The sequence below is a fragment of the Sceloporus occidentalis genome, unplaced genomic scaffold (assembly GCF_023333645.1).
Source record: "Sceloporus occidentalis isolate IW3139 unplaced genomic scaffold, rSceOcc1.0.p SCAF_57, whole genome shotgun sequence".
NCBI classification, from domain to species: domain Eukaryota; kingdom Metazoa; phylum Chordata; class Lepidosauria; order Squamata; family Phrynosomatidae; genus Sceloporus; species Sceloporus occidentalis.
Window position 1 is genome coordinate 3,720,653 of NW_028317037.1, and position 13,652 is coordinate 3,734,304.

The 13,652-nt window shown below is 43.2% G+C and overlaps 2 protein-coding genes and 1 long non-coding RNA gene across 3 annotated transcripts in view; 1 reads left to right on the plus strand and 2 right to left on the minus strand.

Annotated features, from left to right (window-relative positions):
- LOC149287725 (uncharacterized) overlaps nucleotides 1–13,652 on the minus strand; it is a 415,509-nt gene that overhangs the window by 93,159 nt on the left and 308,698 nt on the right. The gene's annotated exons all lie outside the window — the stretch shown is intronic.
- The window catches only part of LOC149287727 (uncharacterized), a 253,773-nt gene that overhangs the window by 41,561 nt on the left and 198,560 nt on the right, over nucleotides 1–13,652 (plus strand). The window lies entirely within an intron of this gene.
- On the minus strand, nucleotides 857–12,537 carry LOC149287730 (uncharacterized). The gene is made up of 5 exons (XM_089492521.1): nucleotides 12,509–12,537; nucleotides 10,646–10,814; nucleotides 9,687–9,807; nucleotides 4,763–5,914; nucleotides 857–873 (listed from the first exon to the last, which is right to left on the minus strand). The coding sequence occupies exons 2-5, from the start codon at nucleotides 10,718–10,720 to the stop codon at nucleotides 857–859; spliced, it is 1,365 nt and encodes a 454-aa protein (XP_089348647.1). The 5' UTR covers nucleotides 10,721–10,814; nucleotides 12,509–12,537.

A 13,652-nucleotide genomic window follows, 5' to 3' on the forward strand; every position in this document is an offset into this window, starting at 1 on the left:
AAATTATACCTATGCTGGCAAAATATGTGGATATTGAGGAGGATTTGATGGAGGAACAGATTGATAAGATATTTAGACTTAGCTCAAAGATAGCAAAGGAAAGGAAATTGGACAGAGACATTACGGTATGTTTTACAAGCTCAAGGATGAGAGAGCAAATATTGTAAATATGAGAACAAATTGATTGTGGAAGATAGACTAGTGGAAATTTATAAGGATTTACCATTGCAAATAATTAGAAAGAGACAGGAATATAAATTCCTAACAATATTCTTTTGCAATAAGAATGAGATACTGTACAGATGGGATATGATAGAAAGAGTGATCTTTCATTACCATCAGAGGAGATATAGGATAAGTACAATAGAACAAGCAAAAGCCTTTTATGAGAGATTAAGCAGAGATAACAGAGAGCAAGAAGAAAGAAATAAAGAAAGGGACAAGAAGGAAGGAGAAAGTGTAAATGGACAAAGAGAAGAAAAGACCCAGAGAAAAGGGCAAGGAAGGAGAGATAATCTAGGGATTAAGGAGGTAAATACTGACAATTTGGGAAACAAAAGCTCAGAAGAGGGTTACTCAGGAGAGATAGGAAAGTCTACATAAAAGACATAAGAACCTCTCTAAAAGGAAAATGGGGCTTAAAATAGTTTCGTGGAATGTAAAAGGAATAAGCCAAGAGAGAAGGAGAAAGCATGTAATGCAGTATCTAGGGAAGAATAATTTTGATTGATTGTGTTTACAGGAAACAAAAATAAAAGATGGATATATAAAGAAGAAAGATAAAGACGGTAGATTCTTGTGTGTGGAGATTTTGATAGATAATGTTAAATATGTACTGATTAATGTTTATGGGCCATTAGAGAAGAAGGAAACCTATTATAGAAATTTGGCAGAGGTTATGAGAGAAGTTGATAATGACAAATTAATCTTGACAGGAGATTTCAATGGAGTTCTCAATCCAATTTGGGACAGGAAATCCCAGAAAAAAGTAATTAAGAAAACACAAGGAAAATTACCAAGAGGTTTTTTGTTTTAAAAGAGGAATTTAATTTGTTAGATGTTTGGTCACATTGTAATGGGAACAAAGGAGGGTATACCTTCTATTCAGATGCACATAAATCCTTCTCAAGGTTGGATATGTTTTTCCTGACGAAGCAACTGGTTACTAAAGTGAAAAAAAAATGGAAATTTGGCCAAGGACGATGTCGGATCATAATATGATAGAGCTGGGATTAAATATAAATTAGGACAAAAATATAGGATGGAGAATGAAAGAGGATATCCTAGATGACGAAGAATTTGTAAATAAGGTAAAGAGAGAGTTAAAGATGGTTTTTAAAGGAAACAGTGGAAAGGAGGTAAAAATGAAGGTTGTATGGGATACTAGTAAGGCATTTGTAAGAGGACTATTTATACAAAGAACAATGGAAATAAAAAAACGAGAAAAGCAGAAAGAGGAAAAAATTAGGAATGAATTTAAAATTAGAGAACAAAAACTACAACAAACAAAAGGGGATAAAAATAATGAATGAAATAAAACTATTAAAAGAACAATTAGAGAAAAAAATGACAGAGGAAATAGCTATACATTTAAGAAGATCAAAGCAAAATCAATTTGAGAATGCTAATAAAATAAGCCGACGGATGGCTAATAGATTAAAGAATGAGAGAGAAAAGAAAATGATAACTAAAATTAAACAAAATAACACAATCATAACGGAACAAGGGAAAATTAAAAATACTTTCACTACATATTTTGAAAAATTATTTGAGGAAAAAGGTGAGCAGATATATATTCAGAAAATCAGTTAATAGAAATAATTGATAAATATAATGAAATAAAATTAAGATCAGAACTGTAGTTTTTAGGTCTTCAGCTTCCAGGACTGGGTGCAGTTAGCATATCAACTGAAGGAGATAATAGGCACTCCTCGCCGTCACATGTATCTGAGCTGACATCTGGAGTGATGGATCCAGGAGCATCCCCCAAACTACTAACACAGTCCTTTAGGGAAAGTGTGACCCCTTATACAGGTGGATCACACGTGTCAAACCTCCATACCTGGATTAGGATCTCCAGCATTACGCAGCTCTGTCTTATCTGGATTCAGCTTCATTCTGTTTTTTTCTCACCCAGCCCATTAATTCTTCAAGACATTCATTCAGAGGGGAGATGCCTTTCTTAGTTGATGCTGAAGTCCGGGACATGGAGAGATATATCTGGGATTCCTCAGCATACTGATAACATCCAATGCCATGTCTCCAGATGATCTCTCCCAGCAGCTTCATGTTTATGTGTCCTAAGGAACATCAGATTTAAGCTCCCTCTTAGAGGACCAACCATCCCCAATAATCTCCATCTAGAATCTGCCCAAGAGATAGGACCAGAACCACTGCAATGCATTGCCTCCTCGTCCCCAATTCCTTCAGACGTTCAAGAAAGATGCCATGGTTGATGGTATCGAAGGACCCTGAGAGATCCAAAAGCACCAGCAGCGTTGCACTTCCCCTGTCCATACTCAAGCGGAGATAATCTACTAAGGCGACCATAACAGTCTCGACTCCGTATCCCATCCTGAAGCCAATTTGAAATGGGTCTAGATAATCTGTTTCATCCAAGACCACGTGGAGTTGAAGAGCAACAGCTTTCTCAATCACCTTGTTTAGAAATGGAAGATGGGAGACCGGTCTGTATTTGTTCATGTCCAAGGGATTTAGGGAGGGCTTTTTCAGAAGCGGCTGTACCACCGCTTCATTTATGGAAGATGGAAAATAGCCCTCCCTCAGAGATGCATCTATGATATATCTCAGGTGAGTCCTAAGTGCATCTCCTCCTTGGATGACTAGCCATGAAGGGCAAGGGTTGAGAGGGCAAGTTGTCTTCTTCACACTTTCAAGGAGCTTGTCCATGTCTTCAGTACTCACAGATTTAAATTGATCCAGGATGATCCCATTCACAGAGTCACTGGACACCTCACCTATAGCATCAGCAATAATGTCAGCATCCAAGTTGGCTCTTATCTGAGAGATTTTATTTGCAAAATGGTCATTTAAAGCATCACAGTGAGCTGTGGAAGGCTCTAATAATGGGTTCTGGGGGGGAGTGCCTGAGTCAGGTCCCAGATTCCCCCCTCCTCCCCCCAAGACCCCAGAGAAAACTCCCCCCCCCAAAAAAAATAATGTTGTTTCCAATGCTATTGAAGCCTATGCTGTGTGGTGCTCTTTATTTGGCACAAAAATCTTCTCCAAATGAGGCATCAGAAGGGAGGGACTCTCCTCTGCCCCACTTTCCAGGATGGAGGGGGCTCCTCAAAGCCCTTTTTATCTTTGGACCCCCCTCCATGGTCATGCCTCTCTCTAATGGTCCCCCCTGCCCTCTCTTCTCATGATAACCCCCAAGTACCAGGGCCCCAAGGAATCCCCCGAGGAGGGGGCAGGGAAGGAAAGAGGGAGAGGAGACCTGGCAGGCACCCTGTGTTTTGGTTGGGGGGAGAAGAGGCGATTCCTTCTTCTTATAATCCCAAGCCCCCTCCCCCCGAAGACATTCCAGCCATTCCTCTGAACGAACAATGGTTTCCCCCCATTTCCATCCTTCCTTCCCTCAGAACAGAGTGTGAGGGCAGCAATGGCTTTAGGGCTGAGACTGTGCATGCGCACATACATCCAAAGACCCCTTCTGATCATGTGCGGGGATCACCAGGGCTTTACTGCTCCTGCTGTTTATTCCACTGGCGGCCTTTGAGGGAAGGGAAGGAGTGTGCCGGGGGTTCAGCGACCTCCCCTTCCTTCCTTATTTTGAGGACACTTCGAAGAGGCCACAATGGAGCCCAGGAAAGGCAAGAAAGGAAGGCTATGCATTGGAAATAAAGTCTATGTATACTGTATGTATGTAGATATAATACACACACACACACACAAACACACATATATACATATATATAAATGTATGTGTGTTTGCCTCTGCTGTTCTTATAGCTGGGAATGGAGATGATGGCTGAGGAGAGAAGAAAGGGTAAATTTTGTGCAAATGCAGAACTTCTGTACACCAATGAGTCCAGTCTGTTGAAACAACAAAGAATTTTATTGAGAACACATAGTCAGAAATTCAGCGTTTACGTCAGAACTGCCCACTCCAATCCAAACAATACATTAAAACCCCCAAACCTAAAACTCCACCCTCTTAAAACCTAGCCCCCACCTTCAATTCCCACAGTCTAGGCCCCACAGGTAACAAGTCCCCCTTTGCCATTCCCAGAAACTAGCCACCTTCCTGTTAATATCAGCCTCCACTTTCTTCAGCCAACATCCCACAAATTCCAAACGCTATCATTCCCAAAACTATTCTAACCAACTGCAACAAATCCCAGCCCCCCATTTAGCTAACTTATACCACGAACCACAATCCCCAGCCAAAGTTACAACCCGAAACAATTATCTATCCTATTAGCAATTAAAACCTAAATCTAACAAAATACAATTTTAAAACATAAACAGACATATGGACAGAAAAACAAAATCACAAGGGCCTTTTCTTAGCACAGCAGGATTGCAAATATATTTTTGTATTCCTTATTGACAAAAATAATGTTAGTTCACTGCTGGCATTTTTATGGCTTCTGTCCAGTGTGGATTCTTTGATGTCTCACTTGGTGTGACTTTGAAGTAAAACATTTCTCACAATGCTGGCATTTGTATGGCTTCTCTCTTGTGTGGACTCTCTGATGTTTCACTAGGACTGACTTCCGAGAAAAACATTTCTCACTATGCTGGCATTTGTATGGCCTCTCTCCTGTGTGGACTCTCCGATGTGTCAATAGGTGTGACTTCCGAGAAAAACATTTCCCACAATGCTGGCATTTGTATGGCCTCTCTCCTGTGTGGACTCTCTGATGTGTCACTAGGTTTGACTTCGAAGTAAAACATTTCTCACAATGCTGGCATTTGTATGGCCTCTCTCCTGTGTGGACTCTCCGATGTATCAATAGGTGTGACTTCCGAGAAAAACATTTCCCACAATGCTGGCATTTGTATGGCCTCTCTCCTATGTGGACTCTCTGATGTGTCACTAGGTTTGACTTCGAAGTAAAACATTTCTCACAATGCTGGCATTTGTATGGCCTCTCTCCTGTGTGGACTCTCCGATGTGTCAATAGGTGTGACTTCCGAGAAAAACATTTCCCACAATGCTGGCATTTGTATGGCTTCTCTCCAGTGTGGACTCTCTGATGTTTCACTAGGTCTGACTTCTGAGAAAGACATTTCCCACAATGCTGGCATTTGTATGGCTTCTCTCCTGTGTGGATTCTTTGATGTCTCACTTGGTGTGACTTTGAAGTAAAACATTTCTCACAATGCTGGCATTTGTATGGCTTCTCTCTTGTGTGGACTCTCTGATGTGTCACTAGGTTTGACTTCGAAGTAAAACATTTCTCACAATGCTGGCATTTGTATGGCTTCTCTCCTGTGTGGACTCTCTGATGTCTCACTAGGACTGACTTCATATAAAAACATTTCCCACAATGCTGGCATTTGTATGGCTTCTCTCCTGTGTGGACTCTCTGATGTTTCACTAGGTCTGACTTCTGAGAAAAACATTTCTCACAATGCTGGCATTTGTATGGCTTCTCTCTTGTGTGGACTCTCTGATGTGTCACTAGGACTGACTTCATATAAAAACATTTCCCACAATGCTGGCATTTGTATGGCTTCTCTCCTGTGTGGACTCTTTGATGTACCACTAGGTGTGACTTCTGAGAAAAACATTTCCCACAGTGCTGGCATTTGTATGGCTTCTCTCTTATATGGACCCTTCGATGCATGACAAGGATTGACTTGTAAGCAAAATGTCTCCCACAATGCTGGCATTTATGTGACTTCTTTCCTGTGTGGATTCTCTCATGACTCAAATCTTTTTCTGTAAAGAAGCACAGTGACAGATAAGACTGAAAATCAGCGTTAAGAGAGGAGGGTGTTACCCATGATTTAGCCCACATTAACCCCTCCTTATTAGAGATTAAATTAAGAGAGTTTCTGCTAGTAACCCAAGCATGACCGTACTACTTATGCCCCTAAATCCATGGAACAATTGTATCTTTATTTATAGGAGTTAACAAAGAAGAGATTGGAGGGGGACTTAAGGGAATCACTGGAAGCAGATAGTCAGAAAAAGGAATGTTGCAAAAATATTCTATTAAACATGTGGAGAAATAGTTTGATTGGCAAGTGGCATTATATCCTGTGAGACTGCCATAAAGTCCTGAGTCAGAGACAAAGGCATGATGGAAGGTAACTGCAGAGGTCCCTTCATGCTGTGTGGCACCAGGAGATGACTCACAACCAATACAGTATACAGCTCACATGTGGATTGGTGTGGATTAGAGTTGTGTGTACAAGGGATGGTGAAGTTGATGGAAGTCGGAGAGGAGAGCTTGCAAATAATTGTATTATTAGGAGCAGGTAACTGTTAAAGTTGCCAGATATTGTGCATCTGCGATTATTTGTAGCAGATTTTTTTTTGGAACAGATGTAGAAACACCCATGTAATATCTTGAAATAATTATGACCCAGAGTCAGGCTATTACATTTTTATACAACTTCCATTTTGGAATTAATAGGATTGTATACGGTGTTTTCTGCACTATATCCATTTGACTGTTCTGTTTTATATGAATCATTTTAGAAGTTTGAAGTTAATGAGTGGGTTGCCACTATAAACACTATAAACACGCCATGTGCAGCTTGTATTCTGCTTGAAATGTTATATAACTCAGCTTGGGAGATACTCGATTAGGATACAACTTTCTAAGCAACCGTGCCAAAGCTACTATTTTAAGTCTATATTTCTCAAAGTTATTTGGGACAATTTTTAACTGCCAGGTTTAGGATTTCATTTTATGGATTGTTGTTTACCCTTATTGCTACAATACAAATTACTTCTTGTGATGCTTTGTGTGTTTTTCAAGCTAGGCGATCCTGGCTTTGCTCCTGCCTTCCCCTCCTGGATCCCAGAGGCCTGATCCCCTTCCTTTTCTCCCTCCGCTCTCCAACCCTGCCTCTTGCCCATCTGCACTGCTTTACCATTTGACCTTCAGCATCTCTTCCCTGCCTTTCTGTTTTTCACATTGCCTCCATCTCTCTATCACAGACACACACCCACAGAGTGTGATGCACAAAAGGGACACTTTGAGGCTCATTTCTTGAGAAAGGCAAGACAATCATTATACAACTAATGCATTAGGAAAGGCAGAACAAGGAGTCTGAGACCTGGTTTCTGATACTAGTGAGGGTCAAGTGTGAGGGATGAGCCTTAAAACAACCTTAAGGCATCTCTAAGACAGGGATGGACTACTGTTGGGAAGTGGGGTGGTCACATTGGACCCCAGGGGATCTCAGGGGAAACCCCAAATTGTGTTGCCTAAAAATATGGAATAATGATTTGCCCCTCAATATCCCACAGCATCCCTTTGTGGAAGTGGAGGCCATTTTGCCACTGTTGGGCCCTCTCTGATCCATTGCAGGGCCAAGGGAGGCCTTTTTCCCATGAAGCCTCTTCAGAGCCTCAAAAGGCTGGAAGAGGGGCCACAAAAGCCAGGAAACTTGCTCAGGAATGGGCTGAGGACCATTTAGGGGCAAAAAGCATTAATCTCCATGGCTCCTTCCCACAAAATTCCAGAATTGGCAGTTTAGGATTGGATATTGAGAATCCTTACAAAGTGGAGAACAATAGTGCCTCAATAAAACTAGAAATTCCAAGATTCCACAGGAAGTTGTTATGACAATTAAATTAGGTGTGAAAGGGAACTAGGAATGGTAGTAGAGCACAAGTTGAACATGTGTCAACAGTGTGATGCAGCAGCTAAAAAGGCCAATGTGATCCTAGGCTGTATCAATAGGAGTATAGTGTCAAGATCAAGGGAAGTAATAGTTCCATTCTATTCTGTTTTGGTCAGGGCTCACTTGCAATGATCCTGTGTCCAGTTCTGGGCACCACAATTCAAACAGATGTTGAGAAACTGGAGCATGTCCAGAGGAAAGAAACCAAAATGGTGATTGGTCTGGAAACCATGCTCTCTGAGGAATGACTTAGGGAGCTAGGTATGTTTAGCTTGGAGAAGAGAAGGTTAAGAGTGGATATGACAGCCCTGTTCAAGTATTTGAAGAGATACTGAGTATGGAGCAAGCTTGCTTTCTGCTGCTCTAGAACAAAGGACACAGAACAATGGACGCAAGTGTTAGGAAGGATCGAATCAGAGGAATTTAATTAGCTCAAATTTACAAGAGGCGTGTCCTAACAACGCACGCAGCGGATTGGGTCCCTATGTGTATACCAGAGGTCATATAGTCCAACCCCAAGAAACAGAGACTGCAATGTCAATGAGTTGCAAATAAAATATAAACATTTATTAAAGCCACACAACCAAAAAGGGATGACACACGCACACGCACATTCAATGCTAAAGCAAGGGAGGGGAAGAGTTGGGGGTAAAGGAGAAAGGATAGAGGCACCGTTGAAATATTTACCTTAGGAGTCTTCTCCAAGCGACAGATGTGAGGGATGTTGGTAAGTGAACACGGCAGCGGGGAACAGAAAGCAAGCGGCAACCGTGATGGCTAGGAGCTAAGTTCCAGCGGGCTAAGCTAACAAGAGGCCCGAAAGAGACAGTGGGCTTTGGCTTGCCCAAGTGATTTCAGCAGGGCACAGTGCCCAAGAGAGCTCTGGAGCGATTGCTCAACAGAGTTGAGGTTTGGAACTGTAGCTGACAAAGCCCAAAGGAGGGCTGGAATCTGGGTCTTATTTATACTGCGAAACATATCCTCAGGCTATAGCTACCTGCAGAACAAAGGTCTTCATGGCTATCTATTGACTAAGACTAAAGTTAAACAATGGATACACAAAAGGGTCTGCCACTTCTTTGGGAGAAGACTACAATGTAGATGGCTGGGTACTTAATACCATCAATAGGTGAGGCAAACTTCCTTTGTCCTAGTTCATGTTGCCTGCGACAACGGCAACTCCCAGAACTGGTTTTAAAGGTTTAAATCTACCTTTCTGCTTTAGCCATGGCCTGCTAGGCTTGTCTGGCTACGTGGTCAGCTCGCTTTTGGGATAATGGCGGCTGTGATGGGGTCAGTCAGGGGTCATGATTTTTGATCGCTTGGTACCCAAAATTTATATAAATCCAAACTCGATCACACAAGCCACAGGAAAAAAGGTTCCACCAAAATATTAGGAGGAACTTCCTGACAATAAGAGCTATTCAACAGTGGAATATACTCCATCAGAGCATGGTGGCATCGCATTATGGTTATTATTATTATTATTATTATTATTAATTTCAAATTAATGGACATGGAACAATGGATGCAAGCCACAGGGACAAGAGATTCCACTTAAGCTTTAGGAGGAACTTCCTGAGAGTAAGAGCTCTTCAAAAGTGGAATATACTCCCTCAGAGTTTGGTGGAGTCTCTTTCTTTGGAGGTCTTTAAACAGAGGCTGGATGGCCATCTCTTGGGGGTGCTTTGAATGTCTATTCCTGCATGGCAGAAGATTGAACCGGATGGTCCTTGTGGTCTATTTCAACTCTTTGATTTTATAATTCTAAAGTGGAATCATAGCACTCTGACAGTGAATTATGAAAGGGCCCTCAGTCTTCACAGGAAGTGAAATGGATTCAGGTTCCTTACCCACAGAGGCGACATTTCCATAATTCTCCATCATCACATAACTGTACATCAGTCTCTGTTTCTTCGTTAACAGTTTCCATTCCTCCTCAGTGAAATATACAGCCACATCCGCAAAGGTCACCTGCAATAGAAAATAGCCCTGATCCAGAGAGTGACTAAACAAAAGGGGAGGAAAGCACATTGTGCATTGCAAATATTATTTCAACACTTTAGAATTCAGTCCAGGAAATAAACTTTAAATTCTGCAAGAAAGCAAAAAGCTACAGCCTTTGAGATCCAGTTTGTCTCGAATCCTTTCAATATAATATACAATATGATAAACAATATAATTTCGGCCATTTCTGGAATATTATTGATTGATTAACATACTGGCTATTCCAACATGTATATTAGTTTTCATATAGCCATATTTCACCTAATTTCAGAGGCAAATTTCATTTTTAATAAACAGTTCTGGGTAGTACTCTGGGCTTGAGGGCCACTGGGCCCACCCTCAATTTAAGCCCAGAGATATTCTTCCATATCATCCAGCATTTCACAGATGGGGAAAGCAACACACATGTGGACAAGCAACACCAGAAGTGGGTCAAGATGGCCAAAGTTGTTAATGATAAAGATCACACAAGCGAGAAAGGGTACAGCATTTTGCTTTTGGCTCAGACTCCTGGCAAGGGCAAGACCCTGCCCCCTTCTCTCCTCCCCTCTCCCCTCTTTTGCATTGATGAGCTGTAGACTCTTTTGAACCTGGAATGCACTTTGCAGCAACTGAATTGACCTGAGGAGAAAGGAGGAAATGGGAGGAGGAGAGTGAAATAGGACATTTCCTAAGCCCCTGAAAAAATGAGGAGACAGAGGATTAACCAGGACTCTCTCTGCCAAACTGGGACAGTATCTTCTTCGCTTGCTTTCATGATCCAGCCCAGACACAGATGAAAATAACAGTCAGGATGGCAACTTACCAAAGAGCTGTTAACCCTCGGCAGCCTCTTTCTGTTGGAGCCCAGCTCCGTCTGCTTGGCCTTTGTGTTGGCCATCAGGTGGGCAGGGGGATCCTGGTGGCCCTGCACTTTGGTCACTTCCAGCAAACAATGTCCCAACGCTGTGTACAAGGGGATTGCGATGAAGTTCCTGAGAAAAGAGACCAGGGTAAGGCTTGGTTTAGCAAGAAACCCTGCAGCAGTCAAAGACACAGAGAAGAGCATCCTGCTGATGACATATGCAGGTAACATATGCCTCCTTTGGGCCGATGTAGAGGCGAGCATCCCCTTCCTCCCTCTGCACCAAACAAAACCCCCTGGACCTAGCACAGACTCACTGCAGCTCCCCTACACAACAGTTACTCCATGCCTTGTGAGAGTAGCTGGGGATCAGGGGATGGGGAATTGGAAAGGGTCCTGACTATGTCCTCATAGCTGGATGTGAAATGAGTGCATTATCTGCTGAAACCTGCAGAGATCCACAATGCCCTCAGAGGAAGATTTCTTCATTTTGCTTCTGACTACAGAAACACAGCTGGATGCTTCTCTAATACCTCACACCAACACTCTCACCAGGCATGGAATGGCCATGTGGGATGCCTTCCACAACTGTATGGTAGTACCTGGGTCACTGAATGGCCAGTTATAGTCTGATTCCACTCGGAGCAACACTGGAGCATAGAGGGTTGTGCTGGGTCAGGCTGTCTGGCCTGGTGGTTCCTCATTCTCCCAGTGGCCAAACCAGCAGAACTCTCTATGCTCCAGTGTTGCTCTAGGTGGAATGCGTCTAAAAATGGCCCTTCCCCAGGGAGGCCCTCAGTCAAGAAGGGCAGGAAAGGAGCTCTCTCTTCTCAGGTTGCTCCCCTTCCATGGGATCCAGCCCTTCTCCCAGGATCAGGGGGCACCAGAGGATTGAGCTGATGGAAAGGGAGCACCCAATTCCCATGGCAGCCTTCTGCATGCAGAGAAGTCACAATTCTGATAGTGTCTTTGCCCATGTGGAGAGTGCCCATTTTCCACATTGTTGCCTGTCCATCTTGTCTTGGGAATATCCTGTCCCAGCCACATGCAGACCTAAATCCTAGCCTCTATCTTGTGCCTAACCTGATCAGAGTAGAATCACTGAATCAGTGGGATTTATCTATAAGTTGACTCACCAGTCACTTATGGGTTCAGTGGGTCTGCTCTCTAGGGTTAACCAACAGGATTCCGGACTCCTCAGATTTTTAAATTCAGGAATACAAATTTGTCATGCTGTGTCATCATCACTGATGAGAATTTGACTTCTCTTTCACACAGAGGAGGAGGGGGAGGACCTGCTCTATGTCCCAGGTGGAGAAGCTCTAGCTCTTGGGCATGATCTTACAGATCTAATCCATGTCCTCCCATCATCATGGCCTCCTTCCCATTTAGACACTGGTCAAAATAATTACTTTATTTTTGCAGATGAGACTATTTTTCTAAGCTTAACTGCTGTGTTTCCTATGTCAGTCATAGCAGGAGCATGAAGTATGAACCTCCTCCCTCTTCTTGCTAAAGCCACATAGAAATTGAGGCATATACATTTGTGTGCATTGTTTCTGAATGGATCTATTAAAATCACAATTTCTTCATTTTTCCTTGAATATTTTTTAAAAAGAAGCAAACTGCTGAATACGTTGCACTTGATATAACAAATATCTATAAATGTATAGGTTTATGACTTGAATATTGTACCCTGGATTATGCTCATTTGGGGTAAGTGAAGACGTATATAAATTCATTTTATAAACCCAGTGAAACTAATATCTCACAAAGTTCTAGTAAACAACACATACACACACAGTTCCCATAAAAAGGACTCACTTGCGCACTGTGTGTCTGAGGTCTGGAAATCTCCCTTCCACCTTCTGGGAAGACAATGCTGTTAGAGAGCGAATTTGGGGCTTTATGCCTGCAAAGCATGGGCTCACTCTCTCAGCTGCAACATTTCCATACAATTCTGGACTGAAACATTTAAACAAAGGTCATCTTTCAGCTCCAGGAATAAAAGCCTACCTTCAGTACAAAGACACTGACTTCTTCAGCCCCAGAAAGGCCTCTTCTGCAGTCCTTTATGGCCGGAGCTTCCCTGGGTCAGAGGCCGTCTCCTCAGCCGTAGAGAAGGGTTGCTCTGAGTGCGAAGGAGGAGAAGGTCCACAGGGCTGAGGGAGGGAAGGCAGTGGGAAAAGGTCAGTGCCAATGGCCATGGAGGGCAGAAGGTGACAATGCCTAGGAAACTCCTCTGAGTCCCAGCCATTCTAGGAATGAGTGTCAGGAGTTAGTCCAGGGGCTGAGGGGGTCTCCTTTCCCAAAGGGGGAGGCAAGGACCGGTGGACCCTCCCCAGCTAGGGCCCAAAGGGAGGGTCTCTTTCCCCACCTCTCTCTCTCTCAGCCCCCAAAGCCCAGCCTCTCCACTGGTCCTGCCTCCTTTCCTCAGACCCCCACAGGCCCCTTCCTTCCTTCCTTCCTTCCTTCCTTCCTTCCTTCCTTCCTTCCTTCCCCCCAAAATGGAGGGTCAGAGGCACAAAGGGACACACAACCCTCTTTTTGGCCCAAGGAACCTGGCCTCCTTCTCGCTCTGGAGCCTCAGAGAGAGAAAGAGGAACCTCTGTTCTGTTGGGGCGTGTGGAAAGACGCACTGTGTCCACCACGACCACCTGCAGAGTTGAACCACGTTGACAGGACGCCAGGGAGTAGGAATCTGTGGAGTGTCTGCAAAGGTATTCTGGTCAAGAAGGACATATTCCTTCACCACTGCAAACGGCCTTCAGCTCCAGGCTTGAGAAATAACTACAGAACAAGCCTTCACTCTTCACGAGGACTTTAACCTTCGTTTGCAATATTTACAATATATATATACACAGTGTATTGGACAACCGTCTCTAATACACACTATTTCCACCAACCAACAATAATAACACAACCTGTGATGCAGCCACAGTAACACCAACCACAGAGAGGCAGTTGC

Excerpts from the sequence above, each read along its gene's own strand:
- LOC149287730 (XM_089492521.1), bottom strand. The coding sequence starts at position 10,720 with ATGGCCAACACAAAGGCCAAGCAGACGGAGCTGGGCTCCAACAGAAAG. Across the intron at positions 9,808-10,645 it reads CGAGGGTTAACAGCTCTTTG|GTGACCTTTGCGGATGTGGC; the intron begins GTAAGTTGCCAT and ends TTTCTATTGCAG. Across the intron at positions 5,915-9,686 it reads TGGAAATGTCGCCTCTGTGG|AAAAAGATTTGAGTCATGAG; the intron begins GTAAGGAACCTG and ends GCTTCTTTACAG.